This window comes from Aspergillus japonicus (genome assembly GCF_003184785.1).
Source record: "Aspergillus japonicus CBS 114.51 unplaced genomic scaffold BO86scaffold_39, whole genome shotgun sequence".
Taxonomy (NCBI): Eukaryota; Fungi; Ascomycota; class Eurotiomycetes; order Eurotiales; family Aspergillaceae; genus Aspergillus; species Aspergillus japonicus.
Genome location: NW_020291676.1, coordinates 5347 through 18011, shown reverse-complemented (window position 1 = coordinate 18011; position 12665 = coordinate 5347). Strand labels below are relative to the sequence as shown.

Below are 12665 nucleotides of genomic sequence, written 5' to 3'. Positions count from 1 at the left end.
TAGACTTTTGTGCGTGTGCAACGTGCATTGTCGCGGGGGTCCTGAGCCTCGTCGGACTGTAGCCCAATATAAGGCATTCCGCCGGAGTGCCATTGTCGCGTGAAGGTCGCACTTCGACGCCAACTTATGGCTGAGCGCAGTGCTTTCAGCCGGGTATGTGACTGCAGAGGCAGTAGACTGACATCCTCCCCTGTCGAGTTCACCCCTGCATAGGAGACACTGAAGCTAGAGCTGTTAGACATGATTCTCAAGCTCGGTAGCCATGCCGCCCTCCACGGCCACGAACCTCACCAGTAAGCCAGCAGCAAGCCCATCCTGCCGACCCAGTGCCCCAGCATTTCCCAGCAACCGCAAGCGCAGCAGCACAGCACAGACATCCAATCCTTATACCCGAGCAACACCAATAACCCCGTAAACCCAGAGCCCCAGAATTAAAAAAAAAAAAAGGGACGGTCCAGGCAGCCGCTCAAACATAGTCGACATTCCTCCACTTGAACTTCTTATTCGCGCGGTCCACCGGCCGATTCTGGAACTGGCTGCCATGCAATTCGAACACGAGCTTCTTTTGTTGCGCTTGCCCTTGCCCTTTATCCCCATCAACCCCATCCCCAGCCGCATCCCCAGCCGCATCTTTCCCCGCCTCAGGAGAAGAAAAGGGTAAAGGCAACTCAAACCGAAAAACCGTATGCTCCTTGGGAATCACTACCCAAACCCCCACCACCAATGTTAGCACAACCATCCCATCTCATCTCATCCCAGCTCAACCCCTCCCGGTAAAGAGAAAAGGAATAAACTCACGCGTAACTTGATCCCCCTCCCCCACCACCGTAAACGCAAACATCCCATCCCGCACCACAATGCCCCTCACCCCCACCCGACCCGCGCACCGACTCCGGACGACCTCCACCTCGGCCCCATGATAATCGCAGCTGACCAGCTTACTCCCATGCGAGCTCGGCGTGACCACACATCCCGTCTTACTCCGCGGGTCCTTTAGGTCGAGCACGGAAAGCATGTACTCCACCCACAGCGCGTGCAGGCCCTGGAAGGTGGCGTACTTGTATTCCCCGGCCGCCCCGGGCCCACCGGCGCCCTGGGCCTCGGACTCAGCCTGGTTCTGGTTCTGGTGCTGGTGCTGGTGCTTGTGCTTGGCATTCGCCCGCGCCCGCGAGGTCGGCACCCCGAACACCTCGGGGTGGGCGCGCCGCTCGCGCGCGGACAACGGCCGGGGTTTCTGGTGGCGCAGGAAGTAGTCCTTGCGGCGGAGGCGGTGCAGGCGGCGGCGGTGGCGGTTGTCCTCCGGGGTCGGGGAGGTCGGGCGCACGTAGAGGGGCTTCTGTTTGATGCGCTCGGTGAAGAGGGTGGTGGCTGTGTCCGGGGAGTGGGCGCGGAGGAGGAGGGTTTGCGCGATGTGTTGTTTTTTGGGGGTGGTCATTTTTGATGTGGGGGGGATGAGTGGGGTATGGCTTGGATTGGCTGTAAATGTGGGAGGAGAGGAGTTGGATTGGTGATGCTCGAAGGTGAAAGTGGAAAGGCAGTGGAGGTTGTATGTCGAGGTATGGTGTGGTGGTGACGGACGGGAGCTGGAGAAAAATGTTGATCGTGCTTATCGGGCGGAGGGCGGAGGGCTGATAAGATCGCTGCCTTGCTGCCTTGCTGCCTTGGGGTGGCAGGTGTCGACGGATTGATCTCTGGATCCCCACGACTGTACTGTACATGAATCTTTGTTTGTGTCATGGCTTCTATTGGGTATTTGAGCTGGGAAGACCTCTTTGAAATGCCCCTTCACTTAATGTCTTGTTGCTCTGGTGGTTGATCTCGCTAATCCCCGCATAATGTATACTCCATCCATGCAGCCAGTATACGTCAAGACGCTAGAGAACATCACAGAGAACTATTTACAAATCAATTCTGCTGAATCTAAAAGACATTCAACTGACTGAAAGTACCCTTCTTCTTATAACAAGATCATACCCTACCGCAATCCGCAGTGAGCCGAGCAAACCTCACCCCACTCATTTACCACGTATATCCTCCTCAGATATCGCTTCACATTACCATGAATTAGTCATTATAAAACACACTCACTGTTCCCAAATTATACATGTACCTCTCTAGTGATTATGCTTGAAAGAATAGATCAGGTTAACCCACTTGTCGCTCTCACTCAGACAGCAAAAGCACGATGTGGCTGATTCTCCATCTTAGACACCATCCATTCACTATCACTCTCAACGTACCCTGCCCCAACTGGGATCCCTTCCTCACCCCTTCCCTGTGAATATACCTTCCTACAAGCTTCCCCATCATTCCAAACAACCAGCATGCCTAGGAGCAACACTGCCTCAGACCCGTTTCAATTCCTACCCCCAATGGCTTGAAATCAACAGTGGTGTTATATACTCACCACTATATAAACTCAGCCGCCTCATCACCAGAGCAACAGTTCCTCACTCTATCCCTATCACCAAAGAATCACCCTGTTGCCTAGCTTCATCAAGATGGCCTACCACCCCCCTCACATCGATATGGACAATCTCTTCGACTCGGATGGCTTTCAGACACCTCTCAGCACTCCAAGATCAGGCATTTCGACTCCCCCTACCTCTCCACCCAGTACTAGCAGCCCACAGCCCCTAAAACCTCGATACCTCGGTATGACAGACTACCTTCATGCCATACCAAGCAATCGCTGAGCTAACTGACCCCGTCAGAACGAGAATCATCCCCGCTCTCGCCATACACCGGGCGGTTCCGGAACCTTCACGTCAATCTCCCATTTCGTACCAAAGAGAGGACATTCAGTCCAGAGATCACACCCAAGAACGTCATCGACGACATCAAAAGACGTCGAAATAACTTCCTTCGAACAAAGAGAGACCTCATCCTTCCCCTCCTAGACAATGTTCCCGACGTGCTGAGGAACTCCGAACTTCAGGGGCAGTCAACAATCGAGCCGCAGCAAAGTCTCACATATCAACCAAAAGGGTAAGTGAAGACCCATAAGCCCAGGAACTTGCACACCTTGATTAACCTTGCAGGTTGCGGGCAACCTTGAAACCGTACCAGCTCGATGGCCTCTCCTTTCTCACGTACCTTCGACGAAATGGAATGGGTGGCATTCTAGGCGACGAGATGGGACTCGGAAAAACTTTGCAGACATTGACGCTCTTCGAACATGTCACAGAGAGTGAACAATCATCTTGCATCAATCCTGCGCCATTTCTGGTCGTTTGCCCTCTGAGCGTCTTGGACACTTGGATCACGGAAATCACAAAGTGGACTCCGAACCTCACTCCCGTCAAGTTTCATGGCAGTCGCGATCAGCGAGCCATGGTAAAGAAACTGTTTTCGAAGAAGCAAGGCAAGGAGGGCTGCTTCAAAGAGGATGTCAGAAGCACAGTGTTAATCACCTGCTACGAGACATTGATGACGGACATCCTGTGGTTCCGAAAGGTGGCAATCTGGAAGTATGTTGTACTTGACGAAGGCCATCGGATCAAAGACAGCACCTCAAAGCGGGCGCAGGCCATGGGCAAGCTTCGTGCCGAATACAAGCTTATACTCACAGGGTAAGTGACGCTGTCCTTTTCTTCCCCTTCACATGCTCACCTGACCTGGTTTTCAGTACTCCGATTCAAAACAACTTGGGCGAAGTGTGGTCGCTGTTGCACTGGCTTTTTCCCGAGGTCTTCACACCGTCGTCGGCTAAGCTGTTCAAGGACGCATTCTCTCTGAACGAAGGCAAATTCGATGCTGCCTTCTCGAATCACATCAAGAAATTTCTCAACCTCATCATGTTGCGACGTCTGAAAGACTCCCCTCAAGTCGGGATAAATTTGCCTCCTAAGCAAGTTGTCACACTCGCTGTGCCGCTTTCGAAGCTACAACACTCCCTGTATATGAAAGTGCTGACAGGACTAGACGGAGCACTGGGTGAAGTCTCGCAGCTGTCATCGACGTTGGATACAGACAGTGAAGGCTGGCCTATCGACAGGTTGAATCTCGATCCTAATAAGCCAGCGGGCAAGCGAAAATGGAAGATTTCGGATAACATTCTCATGGAACTGCGAAAGGTAAGCATTGGTTGCATCATTCCAGCAATGCAGTGTGCTCACGTCTGAAGTGTTCCATTCATCCTTGGTTATTGAACAACAGCCCAGAGACTTCAGATGACTCTGTTAGCTCCCTCCTTTCGTGCTCAGGAAAGCTTCTTGCCTTGAGCAAGTTGGTCCACCAGTTCGTCTTCACCGAAAATAAGAAGGTCGTCATCTTCTCATGTTTCGTCAAGGCTCTTGACCTTTGTGAGGAGCTCTTGGAAACCCTGCAGAGACGCGGTTTCTTCGAATATGTCAGGCTTGATGGAAGCACTTCTCGAGCTTGGCGCAGGCTCTGCGTTCATCTCTTCAACAACCTTCCCCAGTTCATGGTCTTCCTTGTATCGATTCGGGCCGGCGGTGAAGGGTTAAATATGGTTGGATCTTCAGTGGTCATCTTTTTGGACGAAGACTGGAATCCACAAGTGATGAGACAAGCTGAATCTCGCGTGCACCGTATAGGCCAGACTCAACCAGTTAGAATCTTCAGGCTTATCTCTAAGGGCACATTGGAAGAGCAGATGAGCCGTCGCCTGCTCAAGAAGTCATATCTCTCATCGAAGATCATTGAGGAGGAGCGCATATTCGAAGCTGGAAACGGTCATGACTATACCCTGACCGGGATTGACGAAACGCCTCCAATGCGGCTAATCTCATGTGAAGGTCTTCAAGAGAATAACTTGGCAGATATGAGATCGTGGAGTTTTGAATCTCTAATTGACAGATGCACCATCAACTCGAACACGGGCCAGGATCTCGCGAATACCTCTTCCTGGTGGGAAGTGTCGGAGCGGGTGCGCACGAACATCTTTAATGGGCGGAAGGTTGAGAAATTGTCTAGATCCCAGGCATTTCCAGACGACGCACGCTGTTTCGCCCGCGCAGAACGTCGAATTGGCAAAGGCCGGGTCATCACTATTGAGGGTTTCGACGTCACCAAGGAGAATCTGCGCATGCATATCGCGTCTCCGACCACGCCAAAATCACCAGGAATGGGAACCCTGAAGTCGATGGTAAACGAGATCGTGAGTATAATGGCTATCCCGGTTTGAAGACCTGGCTGACGGAAGTAGACGTGTGGGATCTGTAAGAGGTTCGAACCTCTGGATTGCCAGACCTGTCCTCGAGCATATCACTGGGAATGTCTGCCGGACTCGATGAAGTCGCACACGAACGAGGCTCGATTCAGTTGCCCCCATCATGTTTGCTCGGGTTGCGCGAGCCGGGCATCGGAGGCCGGTGGGCTCTTGTTCTGTTGTGCGAGGTGTCCGCTCGCATTCTGCGAAGATTGTCTCGATTGGGGGAAAACCGAATTCATTGGGAGGAATCATGCCTTGGAGAGCCTTGGATACCACCCACACTCTTATTTCTACGTTCGCTGCCCCAACTGTATTGGCGGTTGCAAGCGGTCTTGCGATGAAGTTGATGAAGTGATTGCAAAGCGCTTGAAATGGGGAGAATGACTGGGAGTTGTCTCTGGGAGACACTAATATCAAGCAAGCGATTCTGACTGGATAGATTGCATGGAATCATGGCGTTTTGTACAAGGAGCTTTAGTGTATCATAGGAAAATACACGAACATGTCAACTAGGACTCCCTGTCAGTAACGAAACCAGGTACTGAACGCACGGTCACCGTACGACCTACCACCAGACGGTACGAACCGGAAATTTCACTGGGGTTGATTGCCCCGTAAGATATACGAGCTGCAACCATACCATCCGGGTAATATGGCGCGACACGCAGGGCGCTAGAGGGAACATGTGGCGCCTCCAGTTCCAGCAAAGTCCATGCCATTGGGGGCATGTTCCATTCAGCACTCGAGCACACCCCGGTCGGGAGTGTACCGTGTCGACGCCCCAAGGGTCTGCAGGTTTGTTTGCTCGAAAACAGGATCACCAGAGGGGCGAGTATGATCAGGGCTTGCATACACCCGCCCCTAGTCGAGGTAATTGGAGACCGCTGGTTCTTGGGTAAGCAAGGCAACAACCGCTGCATGAATCATGCGGCAGGAAGAGCAGCAGGTGCAGGGATGGCTCTCATTCGGTGCCAATCTGCTGGGACGGAGAATGGAGCAGTCATATTTCTTTTTTTCGAAGGCAGTGCTCGGGGATACGTGATGCAGGGAGTGTGTAGAGTGGAGGCAGTGGAGGAAGAGTCCGGTAGTGGTTATCCCCTGGGGAAGCGGTGAGGGAAGAACGGGGGGTCTTTCCTCATCCTGCATCGGGTTTCTCACGTATTGACAGGGGTTGTATCGAGTTATGATCGGTTGGTCTGGTTCGGGTCTGGTGTCAATCCGACTTGGAATGTTACCTTTGTATACCGGGTCTTACCATGTCTTCGACAGTAGATGCTCCTCTCTCATTGCGCAATTCAAACCTTGGTTGGGCATCCAACTCCTGCCTTGTTCGACTTGACACATATTGACTTCATTTGCTTGGATATAACGGCCATCTAAGTTGGACGTATTACCGAATTAATACCGATATATCCGGTTCAACGAGCCCGCGTCGAGAAGGCATGGAAGGAAAAGCAAACCTCATCTAACTCAGACGTATACTTCCCACTAATTGAGCGCACTCCAGACTGCAAGCCTAGAAAACCAGCAAACCTCCGACCTGATGTCCTCATAGCCAATGCATGATCTCGCGAACTTCACGCGAAGATCCTTGGTAGTGCATCCATCGCCAGTCCCGCGGGTCATCCACGGATCGGACCGATCAGAAGGATACAGCCTGGCACGATAAAAATCTAGTGAAGCTGCACTGCCATATGTGCCATCTCTTAGACACTGTGATGGATTTCAGATACTGCCCAAGTATGATCACCAGCAGGGTTACTGCTATCTCCCAGTTCTAAGACAGGTCTCAGCCAATAAACTACCTCTAATCATTCAACATCCATGACCGAAAGACCCCAGTAACAAACTCTTCATACATGGGGCAAAAGAATCCTTCAAGAAACCAGAGGTTACACAACTCTATGGCCCGGGCAACACCGCAATGCGACACGCCACTTGTCCTTGGTCTCGCTCTCACCCTGTCTTCAGAATCCTGCTCCTACTCCTACTCCGTTCCCGTCTTCGAGTCCAACTTGCTCCACCCGGACACGACCGACCCCTTTGCTACCAGCCCAATGGAGCGGCAGGATTCGAGCAGGCAGCACTCCGGGATCCAGGTTCCACAGACGCCACTGTCGCCAATTCGCACCCGTTAAGCTTTGGCTGGATACGAACCGTCGGGAGACCGACCCGGCGGGCTGTCACTGCTGATGTAGTTTGGAAGCTTGGGTCTACGCGGGAGATATTACTGAATCGGACACTGTTTATTGTTTGGCGTACTTGTTCTCCTTAGATGTAGCGGTGGGCAACCCAACGAGACATAGTATCAAGCCCTGGGTGATATTGACCATACGGTCCTCTAGTGAGTTTGGGTGAGCTGATTCGAGGACTACAGGACAAAGCACAAACTACCTTGGAGTCTACATCTACCGCCCAAGCAATTTACCTATACATCTAAAATTATCTATGTGGCCCAAGTGTCACCACTCAATCAGCGAAAAGTTTTCTTGGTATCCCCATCCATCGGAGAATAATTACCAGGAACCGACATCTCCGAGCCACATGCGTTTGCCCTCCGGTTCCAAGCAGCAGACCCGGGACAGAAGAGAACTTTAAATTTCAGGATTTCATCAGAGACCCAAATATAGACCCCAATTGCAGCCCACCAGAAGAAACCGTCAGCTACTGACGTGTGGTCACCCGTCAGTCGACTAGCCCGCCAGTCTACGAGTATCTAAACACCTAGTACATCGCCTCCAACACAAACACCACCCCGAGAAAACAGCCATCCACCCTAATCCCAAGGACCAGGGCACTCACCACCCAAAGGGTCTAACCTCGCAACCAAAACCGCGTTTCACCACCCGTATAGCAGACAGCAGACATCAACGACAACGCCACAAGACAAACTCACCGTCCCTCGCGCTAACCCAACTACCGGACCCCCTCAACCAACCCTGTCTACATACTCAGTACGCACAAGTACCATACTCTGCTGTAACTGAGTGCAAGTGGCATGAGGTGCCCGGCACTGCTGCCATACCTCATACCTCATACCCCATTGAGATCTTGGCACGTCAGACGCGGGGAACCCGGTTTCGGTATCCACACTACAGGTGATCATTTACCACAGCGCAAGGTAAGAATGGATGATCTTCGATGCCACGGGTTTTATTCAGTTGCAGAGTACATGTATTGTATTGTACTACCTTAGGCCCTAATTCCTGCATACCTGAATTCCTGTTCAGGATGGATGATGATGGTGATGATGATGGTGATGGTGATGTAGTTCTCAACTCGCCAAGAGGGTCGACGTCAACCCCTGTACAGGTAGGCGATGGTCTCAGCCGAGGACTGAATAATACCGATAATAATGGATAACGCCTAGGTCTCGATACCGTCATCTGTACTGAATAAATATATCGGTATACAGAGTAACTACCCTAAATCTAAATACCTCAAACACAAATCCCAACACAGACAACCCCCCTCCCCTTCCCCCGACCGAACGTGGCGCAAATGCGTTGGCAGGGCGCACGCAACCTACCCTACCCTACCCTACCCTCCACTTTACAGTGCAAAACCATCCAAAGAAAAGCAGGAAGCAGGCAAATAGCAGTTCCCTACCCCGTAATCACCACCACCACCAGCAGCAGCAGCAGCAGCAGCGTAGTACCCCAATCTCCAAAGTGACGGAGAACCCCCAAGATGACATTCTGCATCCCCCCGGTGCCAATTCAATCAAGTACTACCTATCCATCAAATCAAATCCATAAAAAGAGACTGATCCGTGCACGCCGCCGGCGGGTTGGGTTGGGTTCTAAGTCTAACTAGTCTAGCTTACCTTAGTCTACCGTTCTTCAACCCCCCGGTTCAAACCCCCCCGTTCCGGCCGAGTGCAGGGACGTTGGCGGAGTTTTGTCGGGGATTTGACTTTTTTTTCTTCATCTGGCTGGCTTAAAAATATATTATTATCTCAGTTGATATGATGGTCGATGTCTCTGATGGGAAACATGTTGGAGAATCGGTGGACCGAGGTTTGGATGGGTTTCGGGGGGATTGAAGGATTAGGGAGGTAAGTTAGCTGGGTAGAAAATCACTCTCCGTACTGTTTTCTCTTCTGGAAGGCTATAATGGAAGGGATTATCTGTCCAGGGCCGTGACAGGATCTGGTTGCATGATTTCTATCTGCCTGCACCAGGTGGTTTCGGAAGATTCGGGACTTATAATACAGACTTATCAGGTTGAATATACCCTCCCTGGGAGGTCTATGAACTGTACAGATCTACTGGCACACGGCTGCATGATCACTACGCAGTTTCGAGATCACTCGATTACGATACGTAGCTCTAGCTTTAGAATCACTTTTATCACGCACCCCCTTCCCCCCTGACCAAGGCATGGGACGACACCAAATCGCCGGGAACTGAATCCAACCCAGCGGGGCCCAGTGGAGCCCTCTCTAATCATTACTCAGCGTCTCCCCCGATTCTAGACTGGGTGGCCTCAATATATGATTTAGATTACATCCAAGGACAGATGCAGTTTCGTCCAGCCCTGCGCAATCATTGGCTCGAGGTCTTCCATCTTCAACACCATTGCGGGTCCTGTCAATCATCACAGTGGCACACACTCTATTTAGGTTTGATTGCAGCAGCCCGCGGTTGTGGTTAGACCCTCCGTCACTCCATCACTCTAGTCCTGCTTCGGCTAACGCTCCAACCTGTACATTCTCTATTGCGGATCACACCTGACTCGCCATTCGAACCTTCAGAAATAAATTCCGCTCTAGAAAAATGTAATGCCTCGGCCAAAAATGGTATCCTAAGGAGGGAAATTGCAAGGACCTAATTTCGTAGCAAGTCCGGCGATGTAACGCTGGGTTTGGTTCTTCGCTGAAGAATTACCATCGTAAGCGCATATCCACCGGCCTTGCACAGCGAGATATTACTCCCGGGGCTTCATGTTATTAAGAATGATTGAGGCTTCAAGATGCAAACATCTGCAGTCCTTAAAGCGTACGCAATCACATGTACCAATTCAGCCGTCCAGGACCAGACCTACTGTGCCCCCACCAAACTCTCCCCGGGGCTATTCGTCTGGGCTCTATTCTCATGCTATCCAGGCTCAAAGAATAAGTGAGGCTTCCGGGAAAAGGCCAGCCGTATGGGTGAACGGCCTCTGGCGAGGGAAAAAGAGAGAACTTGTTGAGCATTTTACTAGGGCCGTAGATCGTGAGATGAATTGACAATGAGTCGTTTCAGTGTTCCATTTATCCCATGCTCACTATCTTCACATGCGCCAATCGCTCTTCGACTCGTTTCGATATCTCAGGGTCGGGTTTTGGCCTTTCTTTGCGTTTCCTGCAATGGATTTATCAACACGTGCTTGCTTATAACCAACAGCTTCAGTAACTTACGGGTCTCGTATGGTCTCGTCACATTTCTCTTGCCCGCAATGGGAGCAGATGGTTTCTCGCGACTGGAGTACGTTGTTGCAGCGGTGACAAAAGTATCGAACCCGTTGCCGGGGCTTCTTCCATGTCCGTGCAGGTAGTTCCGAGGGAGGCTCGGCGTCTCCGGGATACCCATTCGGGTATTTGTTAAGCTTCGCCCTACAGCTTGTTAGCATAGCCTCGACGAGCGGAGATAGCACAACGTACGGTTCGCGAGGGCACAGGGTACAGCGAATGTGTTGGCAGGTATTGCATTCCATAGCATCTGCGGCGAAAACGGTGTTGCAGCGATGGCAGGTTCGCCGGATCCTCTGGCGAGGTGGGTTATGGACCAAATCCTGGCCACCGGTACGTGAGGGTAGGGTCAAGCGAGGTTCTCTGAATTGGCGCGGCGCCGGGGCAATCTCAGGCGTTTTCTGCGACAGGAGGGTTTGAAGTGCAGCTTCGGTCTGTGCCTGTTTGTCGTCGGGCTTCGCAATGGGGTCCCGCGGACAGCTTGTGCAGCGAACATGTTGACAATTGACGCAAGCTTTGTTGGGTCCAAAAATGGTCTGGCAGCGGTGGCAGGTACGGCGGACTCGCATACGGATCGGTCTGACCACTCGCTGCACGGTCATATCGCTAGGCGCCTTCCATTCTCCCGGCTCGACGGCTAATCCATACTTTGCGAACAATGCGCGCGCCTTCTGTTCTTGGATGGCTCCCCAGTTGGAAAGCACCGTCGCATTGGGGGCCACACTGGTGGCAGGTGGGCGAGGAGTAACTGTCAGGCTGACCTAAAGTAAGTATTACGGCAATGTGGACAATGGCAATGGGGAAAGAGAGAGGTCGAACTTACGTAGTGTTCTGACTGGAGACGGGTACCTCGGTAGCCCCCTGTATACCGGGCGCCGGAAATGTCTTGATGGTAGAGGTTCTCCTCATTGCGGTTCTTATGCGTTTAACATATTTGGAGAACCCCTCATGCTTTCCTTCGCTGAACAGGTCGGAACCCTGGTGTGTCGACATGTCGAGAGGGCGCACAGTCTTCTGAGGACGGGACTGGCTATTATTGTGGTGAATCAAGTCGGTGATATTGGGGAAGTTTTCGTTTTCCTTGCAGTATAAGAGAACTCAATCTCTGCGGCACGCCTCGATTCAATAAGTTCTATTCATATTCTAGCGCTGGACAGTCGGGGTGTGGAATCGGGACAGGCGGGTTTGAGATGATCGATCCGAGTATAATAAAGTGGTTGTTGGGCGACCGGGACCAGGGGTGGAGGGTGGAGGGTGGAGGGTGGAGGTGGAAGGGGGGTGGATGTTGTTGATCGAACCGAGTGGGTGCCAAACAGAACAGACAAAGCGGGAACCACGATTAAGTATTGGCAGGTCGCACGGGCGTGACCCGAAACCGTAGACTTGGGACACCCGGCAAGACGGTGAGCTCTTGGTAGGGTCGCAGCCGAAACCCACGACTGATTGGCTGAAGGGCGGTCAGATCGTGTGGATCGGGCGTGGTCGAGGCGTACGAAAAGCCACGGGAGGGATTAGAAAGGGCGCGAGATGTGACGTGGGAGGGGATTGTTTTGTTTTGTGGTGCTGGTGGTGGTGGGCTGAAAGAGCAAGTAGTTGTAGAGTTGTAGTAGAGAGGGAAGAAAGTGAGGAGGAGGGAAAGAACCGTGGGTGGGTGCTAGTAATGAATTGAGTTGGTGGCCGCCAAAGGAAAGAGAAAAAGCGAGAAAGAGATAAACAAATCAGGCAGGCAACGACGGTCACTGCAGCGCAAGCCAAATGATAAATAGAAGCCGAACAACCCTTTCTGGCAGGGAGGGGGGAAATGGAGCAGCAAGAGGGGGGTGGGTAAGAGTACTAGCTAGGTATGTAAAGTAAAAGTTAGGTCAAGTAACGAAAGCGTAAAAGTAAAAAAAGTGTTAAGTTGCCAATGTGGCAGGAGGCTTAAGAGACGGGGAGTAGGTAGGGGTATGGGTGGCACATGGCTAATTCGTTGCTGGCTTGCGGTTATTTTTCCATCCTATTATGAAGGAATATGTGAATTTAGAATTATCTTTCAGC

At 51.9% G+C, this 12665-nt stretch overlaps 3 protein-coding genes across 3 annotated transcripts; 1 reads left to right on the top strand and 2 right to left on the bottom strand.

Moving 5' to 3' along the window:
- Window positions 1-466: 466 nt before the first annotated feature.
- On the bottom strand, window positions 467-1556 carry BO86DRAFT_365628 (RNase P/RNase MRP complex subunit; the record flags this gene model as incomplete). Its single annotated transcript, XM_025670062.1, has 4 exons — window positions 1181-1556; window positions 799-1093; window positions 602-702; window positions 467-559 (listed from the first exon to the last, which is right to left on the bottom strand). The coding sequence occupies exons 1-4, from the start codon at window positions 1433-1435 to the stop codon at window positions 467-469; spliced, it is 744 nt and encodes a 247-aa protein (XP_025525852.1). The 5' UTR covers window positions 1436-1556.
- A 1265-nt stretch (window positions 1557-2821) lies between these two features.
- Window positions 2822-5560, top strand: BO86DRAFT_317242 (putative nucleosome remodeling complex ATPase subunit (Snf2h); the record flags this gene model as incomplete). The annotated part of the gene is made up of 5 exons (XM_025668161.1): window positions 2822-2988; window positions 3042-3572; window positions 3629-4076; window positions 4127-5122; window positions 5171-5560. Coding segments are annotated over 5 exons (2532 nt in total), but the record flags the coding sequence as incomplete, so codon positions are not given.
- A 4870-nt stretch (window positions 5561-10430) lies between these two features.
- On the bottom strand, window positions 10431-11621 carry BO86DRAFT_420338 (uncharacterized protein; the record flags this gene model as incomplete). The annotated part of the gene is made up of 4 exons (XM_025675198.1): window positions 10431-10521; window positions 10578-10772; window positions 10821-11384; window positions 11452-11621. 4 exons carry the CDS (start codon window positions 11619-11621, stop codon window positions 10431-10433), a joined length of 1020 nt encoding a protein of 339 aa, XP_025525850.1.
- Window positions 11622-12665: the final 1044 nt, after the last annotated feature.